General features: G+C 28.0%; 1 protein-coding gene across 3 annotated transcripts in view; it reads left to right on the plus strand.

Moving 5' to 3' along the window:
- Pum (pumilio) overlaps positions 1-20,088 on the plus strand; it is a 65,377-nt gene that overhangs the window by 38,163 nt on the left and 7,126 nt on the right. For all 3 annotated transcript variants that reach the window (XM_074249048.1, XM_074249049.1, XM_074249050.1), the window contains 6 exons: positions 13,563-13,949; positions 17,233-17,470; positions 18,200-18,319; positions 18,698-18,992; positions 19,086-19,326; positions 19,506-20,065. In XM_074249048.1, coding sequence (XP_074105149.1) covers positions 13,563-13,949; positions 17,233-17,470; positions 18,200-18,319; positions 18,698-18,992; positions 19,086-19,326; positions 19,506-20,065 — 1,841 coding nt within the window. The remainder of the gene's footprint in view (positions 1-13,562; positions 13,950-17,232; positions 17,471-18,199; positions 18,320-18,697; positions 18,993-19,085; positions 19,327-19,505; positions 20,066-20,088) is intronic.

A 20,088-nucleotide genomic window follows, 5' to 3' on the forward strand; every position in this document is an offset into this window, starting at 1 on the left:
AAAAACGATTCTGCTTACGGTATATACACACTCGGTAGTCTGGCTCGAGAACGGAACTTGGCGCCATATTCTACCGAATCTGTTGATCACGTTAAACTTTTATTTCTCGTAGAGTAACTAATAAGCATTAATAAAATTCCATCAAGTATATCCTTTGGTTTAGATTGATAGACAAATTATCAATCATAATATTTATATTTTATAAAATCGTAAAATAAATTTCCATGGTTTTTGTAATATTGATGATTGTTACTATTTCTTTTATTTTCGATTTCGAACTTTCTAACTACAGTTTGTGTTAGAGTAACATTGACGAGCCCTAGTGAGCATCGACGCAAGCTCATAACTTTTTTTTTTAACTGTAGTCTCCCATCTAGTAGAGAGTTACCATACATTCTCAAATTATTTAGTCTGTGGCATGTCACTTTCTCCATAAGAAAAAAGTCAAAATCTAAAAATCTGGATCGCTATAGTTTGTGCTAGAGAATTTAATTAATTTTAAATAGAATTTATTATTTTCAATGACCATTATCAATTAATATTGATAATATAACATATAATGTATAATTATAGAGTAATATTGGAGAAAAAAAAGTTCTGTAGAATTAATAAAATTTTACAACCTAAAAATATCGTTTTGTTTACGGTAAACACATTCGGTAGTCTGGCGCTCCGTTTACAACGGAATTTTTGAACGGAACTTGGCGCCAGATTCTACCGAATCTGTAGATATAATAATACGTAATGTTTAAAAAAAAGTAACACTACTGAATTATATTGTGCTCTTTGTATTTACTTTAAAATATAAATATAAATATAATAAAACCTTGATATATATAGAATAATATTGCGATGTCAGGCGGGATCTTATGCCCTCGACGATGACGATGAGAACGTGGCGAAAGGGTAGAGGTAAAGGGAAGTGTGTAATTGCTGGGGTGTCTCTTATTACGGTGGTACCGTATTACCGCTGAATAGACTCAGTACTGAGATTGTCTAACCAAATCTCACGTTCACCGTAACATGTTCTCAGCTATTTTAACTTTAGCTAGCTACTTATTTTTTTTATTATGGATTAATATAATTCATTAATTTTTGTATCATTACCCACATCATTATGATATTTAATTAACATTTTTATCTATTCATGTTTATAAATATTTTTAAAAAATACTTCATTTTTACTTTCTTTATTTAAAAAAAAAAAAAAAAAAAAAAAACGCGACATAAAAACTAGAATTCATTAATCGTAAATATCCATTCCTAACGCAATAAACAGCGACTATTTTTATTTTTCAAGTTTGAAATCTACGTAGATTTTAGTTGAATAAATTTTTAATTGCACTATAATTTAAGTTTGTTAAAAATAATTTTTCGATAAAATCAGCTCGGAATAAAAATCTCAAGCTCACTTATGCTATCAACTTCCTAAATTTTAACTTGTTATTAATGATACTGAGGTCTATTTTTAAAATAAAAATTTCCAATTTTTTATTTTACTCTTTTTGTCCAATTGACATAAAAATTAATCGTCAGTTATTTTTCGAAACAAAAATAATGTCGACTAATACTTTTATTATTGAAGAATCATAAAGTAAAGTAGAAAGTCAGCAAAACGTGAAAAAAAAAGAATTGTAAATAAATATAAAATTAGTAAGTTGAATTACGTTGACAATTTTTCTAACAATCGTTTATTTGTGTGTTTTATATTATTTTAAATTATTTTTTATTTTACTTTAAATCAACTATTGTTTTGTATCAAGTTATTTGTTAAGATCGACAAGAGTGAAATGAAATACTGTTCAGTCTCCTTGCAAGTAATTTTGAGAGAATTTCACAGAGGAAACGGAAGCTCGCACTGAGTCGTACTGTACGGTAGTTGTCATCGCATAAAGCGGAAATTCACCAAGGGAATACCTTTAAGTAGAAACTTCAATATGATGCTTGGACACTACTTCCTTTAATGTCTTCATTTGTCGAGTGACTGAATTTTGATCTCTATATTTGGCTCTGCAAAAATTTTATAGTGTAACAAATAAATATTATCTCAACAATAGAACTGAATCCATAATAACAATATATTTTGCTATGATGCATAATTATTTGAAAAATATTATTTTCGATAAATAAAAAATCGGACAAGCTAAAACGAAGAAAAAATGTATTATTGACAACATTTATTGGAAAATAATATGCAAGCTATGTTTTAATATATGCTTTTTAATTACAATATTGGAGAAATATCAATTATTTATCAAAAATTTTAAGTCATTGAATAAAAAGTTCGAAACTAATTTCATTATTTGAAATATTTTGTTAATTTACAATTTATAGTTTTGGCCATTAAAAAATTAATTGAATTGATGACAACAAGAGAAATAATGATCTATATAATTAAAAGAATAGGGAAAGTTTTGTCTTCATAAAATCGGTATGAAAAAAAAATTTTTTTTTTTTTTTTTTTTTTTTTAATTTAGCGTCTTTGATAAGGTATTGACCTTAATTTGTGCCTTTTAAAGGTTCTATATGATTTTCAGCGATAGTTATTATCACACTCTGACCTCTAATAGGTTTATAGACTAATGGTCATCATTATAATTTGTATTAATTCTTGCAAATTAAATAAATTTTATAGCTCAAAATTATTGAACGTTTTGAATTGAGTTTTTTGATTTATAATTGAAAATTTGCTTTTTCATCCATAAAAAATGTAGCTGAAAAATTGAATATAAATATTTCTTATTTTTAAATGAAAATATTAAATATTCATAGTATTATTTTAATATTAATCAATAATATATTTCATTTGATATTTCAATAAAACGTTGAAAATTTTAGCTGTACATATTGTCAGAATTAATTGTCCAACTACTACTACTTATATAATCTATCTTAAAAACACTGCCAAAATATAAATATTCAATTATCTGCGTTATTTCGCGCTTCAATCAATTCAAAGTTGCTCATATTTTCATGAAAATCACTAATTTGAACTAAAAATTACATATTTATTTATTAAAAGTAGGGTCAAATACGTTTTACTTTGAAACTTGTTCAACTACTGGGTACTTTATCTTAGCAACATTAATTTTTTTGTTTATTTAAAAAATACCCTAATTATGTATTTTGTAATTTAAAATTATTGAGCTAGAGTTTTTTTTCAATCACGATTCGTAATTTTCAGTATTCGCTAGGAGTATTATTTTTAAAATAAACTTAAGCTCTGAAAAATACATTCAAATTAATAAATTACATGAAATTTGTATAAATAAAGCATTTCATTAACAAAAGTTGGGTGTTTAAAGAGAAACAGTGATAGTTAGTTGACGTTATTGGAAAATAAATATATCTCTATTGATTATCTATAAAAGTTTATCTCACTTGGTAATATGTTAATTTAAAGTTTATTAGAAGCGTGAGATTGATTGATCAATAAGTAAATTGGGAGCGAATCGAAATGAGATTGAAGGTCCAAACATTCTGGCAAAGTGAGGACAAGCAAGATTAAGTATTGAAGAAACTAGAATGTGTCTGACGGTATATAGTATGTCAAGAGTGATCGATTTATATTGGACATTTGTGTCCCGATTAAAATACACCTTTTCTAGATGAATTCGTATCTCTATCACTTGTTTGTATAATATTGCAACGCTCGCTAATTGAAGCGGTTTCCAATTTCAATTTACATTTAACCCAAGAACATTATATTGTGCTATTTTGAATATAGACACTATGACATTATATATAATATATAAATTAAGTAAATCCAAAATATATAAACCTAAATATTTTTGGTAATCTTGATGTAAAAATAAGAACCAGCAAAACTTTTCACATTCTTTATTTTTGTTAGTACTTGAAAGTACAGTCGATAAAACGATGTCTTTTACTCTTTATACTTCTTGTTCTTGTTATTTATTTTTATTGTGTATAAGAGTCTATAACAGTCTCGTGGGCATTTACGATCTGAGATAAATGATGGTTTTCTCTTACCCGTTGACTTTCGAAATGCGTCTACGTTTGCTATTATACTTTAATTATTCAATATAATTAGCATTTTTTTTATTTAAAATTTAACACTATTGATTATTAATTTAACAACTTTAAAGATTATAAATTATTTAAATACCTTTCTCTTTTAATATTTATAAAATTTAATTTATATTTATGTTGAATAACAAAGCTTTGAAATTATCCGACCAAAAAGTACCGAGAGTTTGAAACAGATTAATTTTTATTTTTTGCTGCTCTATTTTCTGCTCTTTTTATATCAAAGATTTCATATAAGAAGCATTTCCAAGTTATAAAAACTTTTGTAAAACATGACGAGTTTTGTTTTATCACATTCCGACAACCTACAGTCAACTTTTTCGACTTTATTCAATTCCCATAACGACCGTGTCTCCAGCGGATTACTCTTTTTTTAAATCATGGGTCACTAAGAATCAATGATCGATCAAGACCATGAGTTTTCTTATTATTTTGTTTTTTTTTTTTTCTTACTTTATCTCAAACTCTTTCGATTTCTATTTTCTATTTTCTTCATAGAAATACCTCTAGTTTCTTCTATCGATTGGACATGGGAGCGTCGACGTTGAAACATCTACAGGTACTCAGGTCGAAGAGAAAGAGAGAAAACAGATCGGGGGTTGGTACGAACGATCTTTCTGACACGCGTTCGTCATGTTCTTTAGTTCTATATGGGTCGTTATAAATGTAAAAACCATTGTCTATGTATTTACATTTATAGCACACATATCATTCTAATTTTTTATTTTTATATCCATTAGAGTAATCTATTTTAATTATCACTTATAAGTGTAAATTGTACTTACTTTTAGCTACGACAGTAAGTCAAAAAATTAATATCTCATCAAAATAATCGCTTGTATTGTGATTTACCTAAGGATTCTGTGCAATTACGGCTATAAAGGTTCTTATTCTTGAAAGAGTTGAAATTGAAAGAATATATGCAATGAAAAGAAATTCAGCTAAACTTGAATTTAATTTGAAAAAATTGTAATTTAATTTTTCTAAATTCAATCATTTTACTTTTTAACTCTTCATTATGAAAATCTTGTTTATCTGATCTCTAACGTTTTGAGGTCCTTAGATGCTATTCTGACTAACTTAAAATTCTTAAATTGAAAAATTCGTGCAACCACAAATCATTTCCTCAACTTCTGAATTTAATGAACTATAAAACTCAACAAACTTCAAAAATTTGTAGTTTGAAATTCCCTAGAACTTTTGTAAATATCTGTGAAATTTCCAAAACATTCATACCGAATCCAAATTCATTTTAACAATCCAGAAACTTTCTAACCATATGTTAGAACATTTACAAAAATTGATTACTTCTAAAAACTATTTTAGGTAGGTCGACTCACTAATTAAAATTTCCAATATTACTTCCATTTATCGTCATTAGAGACAAAAATAACAATTAGAGATGAAAAAAAAAATTTAGCATTTCTTAAAGGTCATATTCGATCTTACAGAACGTAAATGTTGTCTTCGCTGTTTTTCGAGCGTGTTAAAATCAAGGACTTGTTTATCCATCCCTCACTTGATATGTACTTCATATGAGTCATCATATTCTACGTCGACATATGTTATGCTTTAGCTTTGTCAAGAAAACCTTTAATAACACGATAAAAATATTTTTAAACTTTTGACTTTTATATCTTGTCATACAAACAATTTACCGACTAGAGCGATACATATTTTTGTAAAAAATTGAATGCTATGTATGGGAGGTCGCATAATTTTATCGTAAAATTACTTTTTCAAAAGTTATTTGAGATTAAAGTTGAATTTATCCCAAATTGTCGGTTTTTCTTTAATTTTCGACGAAATTATTATTGTTAAAATAAAAAATTTCTCATCTATTTAAAAAATATTTCATTCTGAGTAAAAAAAAAATTATTAAACCATGCACCAATTTATCAATATGAATAGCGATAAGTTTTAAAATTAAAAACTACTTATTCATAAATACTTGATTATATTATTTGTTATTTATTAAAATTTACGGTGAAATTTATGTATTTATTTAAACAATAATAATTTTGCTGAAGATAAATGAAAAACTGACAATTTATAGTATGTCCAACTTAAACTTTATATACTAAATATATATTTCATTTTCTTATTTAATTCGTTTCTAGCCTAACTTCCATTATCTTTTTTATAAGAAAATTTTGATCGTATTTCATAATAGTTTCTCTGTCCCGATCAATAAAAGGTCAATAACAATCCCGGTTTGGCAATAAAAAAAAATCTAGTATTGATAGGACATCAAAGATTGAAATACACTTGAACATGGATTTTCCATCATTGTCTAAATAGAACAAAAACGCGACCGCAAAACATTTTGTAGCTCGTTCAACTCAGATTTCTCCTTGAAAAATCTTATTTCTTTTTTTAGCTCAATACAAAAATAACGCCGATGATACTTATATATCTATAGATATATTCACATCTATCTATCCATTCATCCATCCATCCATCCTACAAGCGTCATAGATTCGACTAAAGTGAATTCGCTTCAACTTTACAACCTTGCCTGCTTGCCATATATCTATCTATCTTTTTGATTGCACTTCGTCATTTACAAAGTTGTACATATGTGCCTTATAAGTCTTTTATTAACTATTTATTCATCAATTCGCTATATAAAATCCGGTCATATAGAGATATATAATTGTTGGGATTTAAAACAAATTATCAATTGTCAATTCAATATTTACTCCGTAAGCAATCTCGCATTAAACTTTTATTCATGACTTTTTCCGTGTACTCCGATACTTAGAAAAAAGTTTTTCAATTCAAGTATTGTATATACTTTCAGCTTAAATTTATTATCCCTACACAGAAAGAACAGAATGACTAAATAAAATCTTTTTGTAATCTTGACAAATAAATAAATCCAACTAAATGACAGAGAACTCTGTTAATATATATTGCTATTAAAATTGAATATAAACACAAAAAAAAAAATAAATAAAAACAGTAAACAAAACAAATGATTTAATAAAAGACGATATGATAACAACTTAATGAAATCTACCAAGTACTAAACAAGTACGTAGACTAAATATGACACCCTAGATGTTACGATGAAGGTTTAATATTACCATCCTATGCCTATCTGATGTCTAACGTCGTTTCAACATCCTAATAAAATAAATTGCCAGCTACGTGACGCTTTGTCAACCTTTGGACAGACTGTTGGCGCCTCTTGGGGGTTGTTATTTTTTATTTTTTTCATCATAAAATATCTCTTATTATTATTATTATTATTATTTTTTTTTTTTAACTATATTACTCATGACCTTACTCATAATTCAATAAATTAATTAAATTTCTAATTAAAGATCGAGGTAAATTAAAAAAATTTTTTTTATCGTTATTAGAAAAAAGTTAAGATTGAAATAGAAAAGTTTGAGTTTTATTAGTCATCGTAATTAATTTATCGATTTAACACAAGTTGCTAATTAAAATAAATGGATTGGTTAATTATTTTATTTTCGTTTACTGAATACTTCATTAAAATTAAACCAAATGTCGTTGGATTATAATTGATATGTTACTAATGAAAATTATTTGTGATATATTAATGAGTCTAGTGTTGCTGTTGGTTATTTATTTATTTTTTATGGGCAACGCAATTAAGTATTGTTGTACAGTTTGTAATTAACAAACACATCTGCCGATGACTAGGGAGAAAGCGTGTCTCTCTTAGTGAGGAAAGCGTGTCCACTAAATATTTTTAATTACGTTACTTTTTATTTAATTTTCATTCAATCAATGTATTCCGAGTTTTTCCAGTGCTTTCATAATGGAAAAACTTTACGAAAAAATAGTTATCCTCGAGTTGAGTTTTTATCAAGAAAAATAAAGAAAACAAAATGAAAAGAATTAGCAGAAAAAACAACTTTGTGTAACGTTATAACAGACTTGTATTCTAGCTTGTTATTTAAACTTTAACTGCATCTATTTGAATTTCTGTCACCATGTTTTCATAAAAATTCAATGGATGAGTTTTATTATAGATTTTAAAAAGTCTCGGTGATCATTAAAAAAGATGAGGAAAATTCATAAATTATCAAATTTTTTTGTTTTTTACTTTTCAAGTATTTCTTTTCATTTTTTATCTGTTACGTATGAATAATAATCATCACATCATTCAAAACCTCAAAGTATTTTTAATCTCAATATTTTTTCGTACACCCAATATACTACTTCTAAAAGTATTATATATTTGAAACTAGATTTTATGATTCCATTTATCTGTCTGTTACTCTACTAAAACTTTAGCTTTTTTATTTTATTTGTTCGACCCGTCAAAAATAAATATAATAAAATTAATTAACTCAAAATTGGATATAACTTTTATCTAAAATTTGATTATAACCTTTAATAATTGATTTAGAACAGTTTCATCACGGCTATAAATAATTATTAAAAGTAAAATACCATTTATATTTTTGATTAAATAGAAAATAATGTATCGTATAATAATTGAAAAATTATTTAATAGACAACACAATACTAAAAGCTCAAAAAATTAAATTATTTACTCATCTGGCGGTTATATTTAAATCGTACAGTACGTAGATTAATTGGGCATTTTGTTAAGTTTATTATTTAGTTTATTATTATTTAATAAATAAGAATGAACACGATAGAAAGGCGAGGCGAGGCGAGTTAAAATGAACTATTAGACAAGGGAATTCAAACCGCACCCACAAAGCCAATCCAATAATAAAATTTACGTCATTTGGTTAAAAGCTAGCATCACCTACCGTGGTATCTAATATCAGGGTGTGTCCAGAAACCCTTATCACGCGATTCATTTTACCGTAAGTTTAATGCCTGGGTTCATTTCACATTTCACTAAGAGAGGAAAGAATCCTCAAGCCAGTACAATGTCACCCGTACCACGTATTCTTTAGTTTCTAGAGTTGGTTGATATTGAGTATGAGTGAATGACTGTTGACGGTGGATCTAGAATCTACGAGTAACAAGGAGTAGCAATGCAGAGAAGAAAAAGCTTCAATATATATACACTGGTACGGGCAGTACAGTATAGGCATTACATTGTGGGGTTGTAAAGGAAAATAGAGACCAGGAAAGAGAATGACGATGAAAAAGAGGAAAACCAGTGTAGGAAAATGAGCTGGAGATGAACAGGACAAAAGATAGGAGTAAAAGGGGAAAGGGAGTTTATTTAATTGAATTTTGCAACTAGGCTAACGTCTAACAGGAAAAGCCGTGACACGACCTCGTAGATAGCTCTACAATAGCTATTGTCTGGTATCGCTAACGCTTGGGCATCCACTAAATCCCTTGATAATCGGTCTTTACATATTTTTTTTTAAACGTCATATTTATATACTTTACCTCAAAATGTTCTACTTAGTTCTGTATTTATTTTTTTTTATTTTTGTTCTGGTTTTAGTTTTTTTAACAATTCAGATTACCTTTATTACAAATAATTAACTATTTTGCGAGACCACGCCCATAAGAAGACAACCCGGAAAATCGTACATTGTAAAAAGACTGTCGTACAAGGGGTCAAGTCGGACGATAGCCAAGACACGAGATTTACAAACCGGTTCCATGCATGTAACGAATTACGTCCAAGTTTTTACTTAAAATTTTTTAAAAATTATTGCTTTAATTTTGATTTATTTCATTTTATTGAAAGCTCATAGAAATATTTCATGTTGATTAAAATATTTCAATAATCTTGTTGCTTGAAATTATTAGTTAAACCTGTCAATTTATTATTCATTTTAAAACTTGAATTTTTTCGTATTCGTTTTATTAATATTTCATTACTCGTAATGAAAATTTATTTTCTCATAAAAGGAAAGATCACTGTAAAAATATTCTGACTAACGACTCAACTTAAAATATTATTATTATTATTTTTAAAATGCAAAACAACTCTAAATTCATCTATATTAATAAAAACTTTTAAGTTCAAAAGTTTTTCAATGATATTAAATTCAATTATATCAACCTATTTAATCTCAGAAATATGATGAGGAACTTTGACTTCAATTTTTAATAATAATAATAATAATAATAATAATAATAATAATAATAATAATAACAATAGCAAATTAATTTAATTAAAAAATAGAACAATTAAAGTGTTATTAAAGAAAAATATTCAACAATTGTTGAAAAGATGTTTTATTTAGGAGTATACATAAGTCAAAGGTACGGGATTATTGAAAAATATGACAGTAAGAAAAGCGTATTGGCACTAGACAATAGTTTAACAGTAAAAAATAACAATATAAACAGTTAGATATAAAAAGAAGTATTTTTTTTTCTTGAACGCTAAGAAATATATAATATTTTACGTAATAGTTGTCATTAAATAATAAAAATAAATAAAAAAAAAAAGTTACGTGGAATGAAACTTGACAAGTCTTTAAAGACACCCTGTATTTCACTCACGAGTACCAGATGAAGCTAACGGATTCTACAGACCGCGGTTAAATAACGGGCTCCTCATGATTACTTCGTTCAAGTTGTAATTCTTTATCTTCTTTACTGGTTAACGCACCGACAAATATCATTTTCATTACATATTCTTCTCTCAATACAATGTTTAAGCTCCAAAACAAATTACTCTAATTATTGAAGCATTAAATGCTCTTCATTGCTCACATAAAAAACTCATCTATTATTTACCTTTTACTTTTGTAAACACAGATTACGTGTTTATTTTTTTTTTTTTCTTTTTTATTTTTAATTAATAACATTTATCATTTCGTTCAGGTAATATAAAGCTGCGCAATTTTTTGTTGAATTAAAACCATGAATCGAATTTATTCTTCATCATTCCGTTGAGTTAATTGACATTATTATTAATATTTTAATTCAACGAATCGAAATGAATAAATACGACTAATCATAATAATTAAGTAATAGTTAGATGTTATGCAATAAGAAATAAATAGTGACGCGTTAAAAGTGATTTATAAAATCGTGTTGTTTATCAAATGATAAAATTATACGACAAAACTTGTCACATGAATATTAATGACAGTTCCATCATGTAGTAAGAGAGCATCGACCTTTTTTTTTTTACACTCAAAAAAACGGTAAATCTTATTCAGCATCATGAAACAAAGTATAATAAATTTTTCTTCTTTATATCCATTTATATATTTCTTTTCTGCTAATTCCTTTCTTTCCATCTCCATCTTGGGAGGTTTTATTCCACTTTTATCAACTACCATTGTATATGCATTTATATATACTGCACTACTGTTACTAGTAGTGTGTATTGTTACTTTAAATGCAGAGGGAACTAAACCGTGAGTTGTTTTCGCATCTGAAGAATTAAATCGATAAAGCACCACTGGCTTCAGACTGGATTATACCGAAAATGTTGGACGGAAGGAAACCTTACACGTTTAGTTGTATCCAGTGTGATTCATCATTCTCGGGATATGTCTTTAACCCTCTTGTCAGCCGCAATTTCCTGTTGACTAATCAGCTTCATTCTTTATTAAATAATTACTCTCTCATTTTATTTTATTCTATTATATTTTTTACTATTATCATCATTTTGATTTTTTTTTTTTTTTTTTTTATTACCAATTACTTGATGCATTTGAATGTATCATTAGTCATTAGTTGCTATTTATCGTCGAATAATTATAAAATATAACCCTAATGAAAAATATGATTTATGCAATTGTCTTATGAAGAAGAAAAAATGAAATAAATTTTCGAAAAATTTTATGCGTTGCAATAAAATTTTGACTTAACGTTATTTATTGCAGCCATATTTTAAATTACAAAGAAAAAAAACAGTAACCTTGTTCTGTCCACTGTAATGATAATAATTTTAAGAACGGGTCCCATCTTTTTCTCTCCCTGCACTCATCAAGAAAAACTGTACTATCTTCGTCGCACTTGCAACAGCAAAGCTATTGTAGATTTATAAATTGTTTTTAAGCAAATGAAAATTTTGTGAAAAACGTTCTGATAGAAAATTGATAACTAAATAATCTATCGAGTCGCAGACAGTTTTTACTAATTTTTTTTTTTTTTTTTTTTTAAATCAGAAATTGAAGAAGCTGCAATAGCTGAGACCGGCTCTTAAAGAAAATAATGATTTAAAAATATTTGAAACTAAGGATGCACAGAAAAAAAAGTTCACTTGAATCAAGAAAATATTTTTCTTCTTAATTATTTTATTGAGCGAAAAAAAAATTTTTTTTGACAAGAAATTTTACTGATTCCAACAAAATTAATTCTCTTGCTTTAAGAAATACGTATCTTGATTCAAGAAAATTTATTTAAGTCAAGAAAATCTTGTTTTGAGAAAATTTAGCCTCTTGCTCCAAAAAATTAAACATCTCGATAGTAAATTTTCATTAATATTTTTATTGACCAAAATGTCAAATTGGAAGATCAAATAATATTGAATCATTTTTTTTCATTCAATATGTAAAATTTCACGCTAAAATAGTATAAAATGGGTATGAAATATTCAAGAAAAAATTTTCTCAAGGTGAGAAAATTTTTTTCTCAGCTGAAGTAGGTGGCGTTACTTCCCTAAAGTATCTAAAAATTTTGATCAAATATAAAAATTTATTGTATCAAGTATTTACGATAATTTGAATTAAAAAAAAATTACTTTCACCAAGAATAGAATTTCAAGGAAAATTTTTGCTTTGACCAACATAACTTCGGTCTTCCTTCAGGGACCCGAAAATTTTCTTGAGCCAAGAATTTGATTCTCTAATCAAGAAATTTTTCTTTCTGTCTAAGGTCGATACCCGAAACGCATCGTTACCTTTGCTTCTATTATATTCTATTTAATTCTGTTAGCAAAGAATAAGACAGTATATCTGTTTACTAATAAAACTAAGCCAAGTACTATCGAGTCACGAGTCGTTGAGTCTTGCTCTTACGTTGTTTAAATTACATAGTTGAAAAGCGTCACGGTTTTACTTTAGCACAATATTCTTGATAAGAAAGAAATCAATCCTTATTTTCCAGCAATCGTGACCGGTTTTCAAGGTCAAAAACATATATGCTAAAATAATTGAAGGCTTTGTGTTGTAAAATAACTAAAAGAACCTAACTCCGAGGTAATTTTTTCAGGAATCAAATGTCGATTAGTAAAACATAAGCGTAACATTATCCTTGGAACGGTAATTATCTTTTGGGTCCTTTAATCCTGACGCGATTAGGTTGACCGAATTTCATTCAATACCGTTAGCACTCAATTAATGTCCCAAGTTACCGTAGAACCAACTATCGGTTAATATAAAGGCAACACACGTTGTCGGTGAATGTCCGCAATAGGTCAATGACTTTACGTTCCAACGGTTAACTCGTGCGAATCATCAATATTCACTTAAATTTATCTACAAGTATCATCTTCATTAATCATTGTATTATTCCTATTATACTTACATCCTGTTTTTATATTTGTTTATCTATTAAAAATCATCATATCCGTTGACATTAACATTAACTAGATTTATTAATAACAATGCGTTAAACTTTTGTTCCAGCAATTATTTCGCGGTCAGCCACAAGGTGCGACTCCTCAACAACTCCAGCTTCTTCAACAGCAGCAACAGCAACAACAACAGTACCTGGCAGCTTCCCAGGTCCAGCAACAGCAGCAACAACAACAGCAGCAGCAGCAAAATTTTCCAACAGCACCTTACACCGTAATAAGTGGTCAAGAACCGTACGTCGGTGCTTTAATTGCCGGTGCACCGCCAGTGGTACCTCAATATTATGGAGTCGGTCCTTGGGTTTACCCAGCAGGACTTTTGCCTCAGGCTCCGCCACAAGCTGCAGCTCCACCGCCACCCAGAAGACCATTGACACCTTCTTCAGCGGCCGCCGCCGCTGCTGCCGCTCAAGACAGTGCTAATAATCTTGCACAAACGGTTAGTAATTATTTAATTACCGATCGAACCCATTTCTCGGGGGTTAATGTTTGATACGTTGATGTTTATCTAGAGATAATTAATCGAATTATTCTATATTTGATACACTAACATCAAATGAATATTAATTTCATTTAAAAGCCGTTAATTACTCGAGTGATATCTGATGGACGATTATTATTGCACAAATTTTAAATTCAATTAGCCGCTGATAGTTTTACATTGATTAAAGTTATTCGTTAATGCTTAACAGCTTTTACAAATAAATGTATCGGAAATTGGAATATCTATTATGGATATTTTTTAATTTTATTTTTCATAATTGTTGATTAAAATTAGAAAAAGATCAGAATTTATTCATCCTCTCATGCATTACGTTGAATATGAATTTTAGTTTTTATCTAACACAAAATATAACTTTGTACCTGAAGCTACGGATTAGCTATGTCTTACATTGTATTTAAACAAGCATACATATTTTTAAAAGTATACATGTCAGTTTCATTAAATTACAGCATTTAAAAAAATTTACAAAATATGACTATGTAGAGTTAGGTAAATGTCATATGATATTTATATTATGAATGTTAAGTATCAATTTAAAATCCTTTAATATTAATAACTTTTAAATAGACTACATATTTCAAACTACCTTATTTGTCCATGCATTACACTGACAATATTCAGCTAAATTATTTTTTTTTTTTTTTTTTTTTTTTTTTTTTTTTTTTTTTTTTAATACTACATTCGGTATTTTTTTTTCTTTTCTTCAAGTTTTTAGTTTTTCGAAAATCGAAACAATTTTTAAATATCGACTACCCTTAAACTAATTTATTCATTTTGCTCATTTTTGAACTTGATTAAAGTATATTCACTCATGTAATGAGTGCATAAAATTTTACTAAAATCAGTTTAAAATTATAGGTGCAATCTATCTAACGTATTACGTTGATATCACATATATACATTCATAGGTTTATAAATTTTAGGCCAATACTATTTTTTGACATAACTTAATAAAATAAAACATAACGCGACATTTTCTTTACATTGCGTTACGAGATCGTCTAGAGTAGATACACAGAAAAAAAAATTTCTTGAATCAAGAAAATTTTAAGGAAGATCTAAGTTATTTTGGAACAAGAAGAAATTTTCTTGGTTTAAAAAAATTTAACTTCGTTCTAGAAATTTTAACTTTATTCAAGAAATTTTCAATCTTCCTTAAGATTTTCTTGATTTAAGAAAATTTACGCTTGACTCAAGACTTACTTTCGTTCTGTGTAGATTTCTAAAAAAAAACTGCCTCAAACCAGTGTTCAATCATTCTTAAAAATGATTCTAAATCCATTGTTATATCCTAAGAGGTATTGAAATTGAAAATTGTAAACTATTGAATAATACGTCATTCAGTTATTTTATTAAAATATTTTTGACCTAAACTGAGGTAGAAAATAAAAAAAGTTTCACTTTTAAGGAAATTGTGCGAGGAAAAATTAAAAAAAAAAAAGTTTTATTTTATAATGTAGGAAGTTATGGTTAGAATTAATAATAAATAAAGTCAAAAGACAAGATTATTATCCACATAGAGTGATTCAAATAGAATCTTTATTTTAAAAAAGAATCGTATCGAGAGAAGTGTCATTACTTGACAGAGTTTAGTCGCAGACTAACTATATTGTTAAAAACTATTTTTTTGTGAGGTCTATCCCTCTGTATTGTCCTTAGTAAAACACATGGTTTTCTTCTTAACTAAGACCGTAATATTTGGTTGTACTGTACAGTTTAAAATAAGGAGTCTTTTGTACAACTCAAGTATCTAAAGTCATAAAATCAAGCATATACAGGCTTTCTTATTCTAGCTGCACAAATGTGCTTTAAATGTGTTTTTCACATTTAAAAACTAATAAAAGAAAATGCGTTATTTTTCTAAAATAAATATTTTAGAGAACAAAATATCTAAAATATAAAACTAAACGTTTGTAACTGGGATTTATTTTTGTTCAGAGAATCCAACAAATAATTTCACTTTTAACGAAATTCTGTGAGGAAAAATAAAAAATAAAAAAGTTTTATTTTATAAAAATTTCAGTTTCCCTAAACTGTTAAAAAATATTGAAAAAATAAAGATATTAAAGTTTTCTTTATCGTAGAAATTTGATCGTAAATCAATATTTGATCTCTGCAAATGGATATCCGGACTTTAGGCTGAAACTGTACATGGTTTTGCTACTCTGAAAGAAAATATTTACTTAACGTCGAAGAGCTTTTTTTTTAAAAAGTACTTTTTCATTACACGAATAGTATTAGCCAACTAACAATTAATATGTTTAGACAAATAGAAAGCACGTTTGCTAGCTCATAATATTTACTCTCTCGTTGAATCATAAAATTGATCTTCTTATCCGTCAATCACAAAAATTGTTATTACAATGGAAAAAAAAAATTCGGATTAACTAAAGTGCACTTAAATTGATTTAAAACTAAATATATCCGTCAATATCATATTGATTTGTTACATTTGTTTTTTTTTAAATAAATACTGAGAAAGAAAACAGAAAAACAGGTTTACATAAATTAAAGTGCTGTGCTTTACATTTAAAAAAAAAAAAATACAGTTTTTAATCATAATTTTATTGAGTGCAATTGTCGGTAGTAAATTTTACAGCTTGTATTGTAGTCTAATAAATTAATAAAACTTTACAATCCTTTTTTAAAGCTATGATTTTTCTAGTTTTTTTTTCTATTGTGGCATTTTTTAAAATCTTTCTAAAATCTTTTAAAAAAAATTTTTTTAAATCTTCTGAAATAAAGTTAAAAAAAAAAAAAAAAACAGTTGTATTGCAAATAAATTATTTTACAAGACTTGTATTATTTATGAAGCTAATTTAAGATTCATTACCGCTTAAAAAAAAGTAGTTAATTTCAAAAATAATGTTTTTATTGAGCATAAAATCTGTTGAAATCAAATTTTTGTCGATTAATTGATAAAATTATAAAAAAATCAAAAGATAATATATAAATATTTATTTACATGCTTACGTGACCCATAAAATGCATACATTTTTATTACACTGATATTCTCATAATATTAACAAAATAATAATGATAATAATGATATTGATAATACTAAAAAGAGCTATAAAAATGTATAAGTTTATGTTTTATGAAAGATTAATACTGTTGAGGCAATAGTAGTTTAACAAACACGGTGGAGAATATCTTAGCTAACTTGTTTAGGATTAATTTTAATAAATTTTAATCATCTTGAATGTTTGTGTTGTAGGTTCAAGGACAGTACCAAGTAATACCTACATACTATGATCAAAATGGGTCCTTAGTAATGGCGGGTGTACGAGGTCTTGGATCAGCAGCAACACCCATGAGATTAGTCAGCCCAGCACCTGTTCTTGTTAACAGAGCTCCTTCACAACCACCAGGTCCACCGGCACCACCTCCACCGAGTCTATATTCACAGCCTACCTCAACATCTCATAATAATGCTACACCCGGTGAATGCTTAGGTAATATTTTATTCATAAATTAATAATCGTCAGTTGAAGCATAATCAATTAACCCTGTGATTAAAATATCTATCGTTAAAACGTATTTTTGTTTTTAATCCAAATTATACATTCATTCATTATTTTTGTTAATATTTGTTTTTATTATTATTATTGTTATTATTGTTGTTGTTATTGTTATTATTGTATCATTGGGAATGTAACTAATGATAGGTGTATGGTTTGTTTAACATAAAAATAAATAAGCGGATCAAAATTAATTAATAGGATTAAACAAAAATAATTAAAAAAAAATAAAATATTGTACACATTTAATATTAGCAGCTTATTAAATAGAGAAACTAAACAAAAAACAAACCGCGTGGGTTGTGGGCTTTTGGTGCAGGTCTCGCGGCAGGAAGTGCGGCAGTGATAGCTCAAGCTCAAGCGGTTGCTGTACAGCAAGCACAACAACAGGGTACAGGACTTGCTGCTGGCTTGGCAGCTTTGGGTTACGGTGGCTCGCCACTTGGTGCCCTTGGCTCGCCGGCTCAACTACAGAGCACAGGTACTAACTAGTTTGCTCTGTCGGCGTACTGTATATAATTATTGCTTTTTGTTGTTATTACTTAACTAAATCAATTCATCTGCATGCAACATTATCTGCTAACTCATTACTGTTTCTTTTTTTCTATAATATATTTTATATTTAATATACTAATGTATCGTTTGTATTTTATTTACCATCAGGTTTAGGTCTTGGAGCTTCATCAACGGGTAGACGAGATTCATTTGATAGAAATACATCAGCATTTAGTCCAAGCTTAGAATATAGCCGTGGGAAATGGCCACAAAGTTATGGTGCCTTGGGTAAAATATAAATACTTGAATTTTAATTAATTAAAAATTTTATATAATTTCAAATAACTTTATATTTTATAATCATATATATATATATATATATATATATATATATATATATATATATATATATATATATTTTTTTTTTTTTTTTTTTTTTTTCCATTGAAAATTAAGTTAAAAAAATCATAAATTGTTCTATTGAAATAAGAACTTATGTACAAGGATAGCAAGTTTGAAACATCTTACTTGTTACAAGCTTGAACAAGTGACCTTTTAAATATTTATTTTACAATAAAACCAGAATTTTATTTTAATATTAATTGCATAAAAAGTTGTGAAATAAATAACCAATAACGTATTAACAATAATTTATTTTTTTTTTAGGGACTGTAACTGCTTCTCCCAGTCCTTTAGGGCTCTCTTTGACGCCACCACCGACAATTGGAGGATCATTAGGTGGTTTAGTCGGTGGAGCTAACCGCGTGTCAGCAGCACCTGGCGCCGAAGCTAAATTCCGCACGAGTGTAGTACCCACTTTAACAGCAAATGGTGTATTTGGATCCAGTAGTTCTCTCTTTCCAAACTTAGTTGGAAAACCTGGACGTAGTGCAGCGTCAGGAGTGGGAGACAAAGGCGCGGGTGGTCGTTCACGATTATTAGAAGATTTTAGAAATAATCGGTTGGTTTATTTTGTTCTATTTTGTTTAATATTTTCTTGAAGAAAGTTGAAGCGTAGAAATATTTAATAATGATGATTATTATGTTTATTTAGTTTTCCAAGTCTCCAATTACGAGATCTAGCCAACCATATCGTTGAATTCAGCCAGGATCAACACGGCTCGCGTTTCATTCAACAGAAACTTGAACGTGCATCAGCAGCAGAAAAACAACTCGTATTCCAAGAAATTCTTGCGTCTGCATATTCACTTATGACTGATGTGTTTGGAAATTATGTGATTCAGAAATTTTTCGAGTTTGGCACGCCAGAACAAAAATCGACACTCGCTCAAAAGGTATTTTTTTTTGTCAAATAAACAATTTAAAATAATCATTTTTCAATGATTAAAATTTGCGTGTCATATGACTTTCTCTAATTATGATTATTCTACGCATACTGATATTAAAATGAATATTCATTCAGCAATATATTATGAAAATATTAAAATATACAATTAAATTTATGTTTGATTAGGTTCGAGGTCATGTATTGCCACTGGCACTTCAAATGTACGGATGCCGAGTAATTCAGAAAGCACTTGAGTCCATTGGACCTGAACAACAACAGGAAATTGTACGTGAATTAGATGGTCACGTGTTGAAATGCGTGAAAGATCAGAACGGAAATCATGTCGTTCAAAAATGCATTGAGTGTGTTGAACCGCGAGCGCTTCAGTTTGTTATTGGTGCATTTGCCGGTCAGGTGTACTCTCTAAGTACACATCCGTATGGTTGTCGAGTGATTCAGCGTATTTTAGAGCATTGTACACCCGAACAAACTCAAGGGATTCTTCAAGAATTACACGCAGCAACAGATCAATTGATTCAAGATCAATATGGAAATTATGTTATTCAACATGTACTTGAACACGGTAAAATTGAAGATAAAGCACAGCTTATTAGTAGTGTCAGAGGAAAAGTTTTAGCTCTATCTCAGCATAAATTTGCGAGTAACGTCGTTGAAAAATGTGTTACACATGCTACACGACAAGAACGCGCTGTTCTTATCGAGGAAGTCTGCGGTTTCAATGATAAGTAAGTTTATTTTTATCTATAAA

This window comes from Cotesia typhae, unplaced genomic scaffold, assembly GCF_013202065.1.
Source record: "Cotesia typhae breed Kobodo isofemale line unplaced genomic scaffold, CoteBio_Ctyphae contig_5, whole genome shotgun sequence".
Taxonomy (NCBI): domain Eukaryota; kingdom Metazoa; phylum Arthropoda; class Insecta; order Hymenoptera; family Braconidae; genus Cotesia; species Cotesia typhae.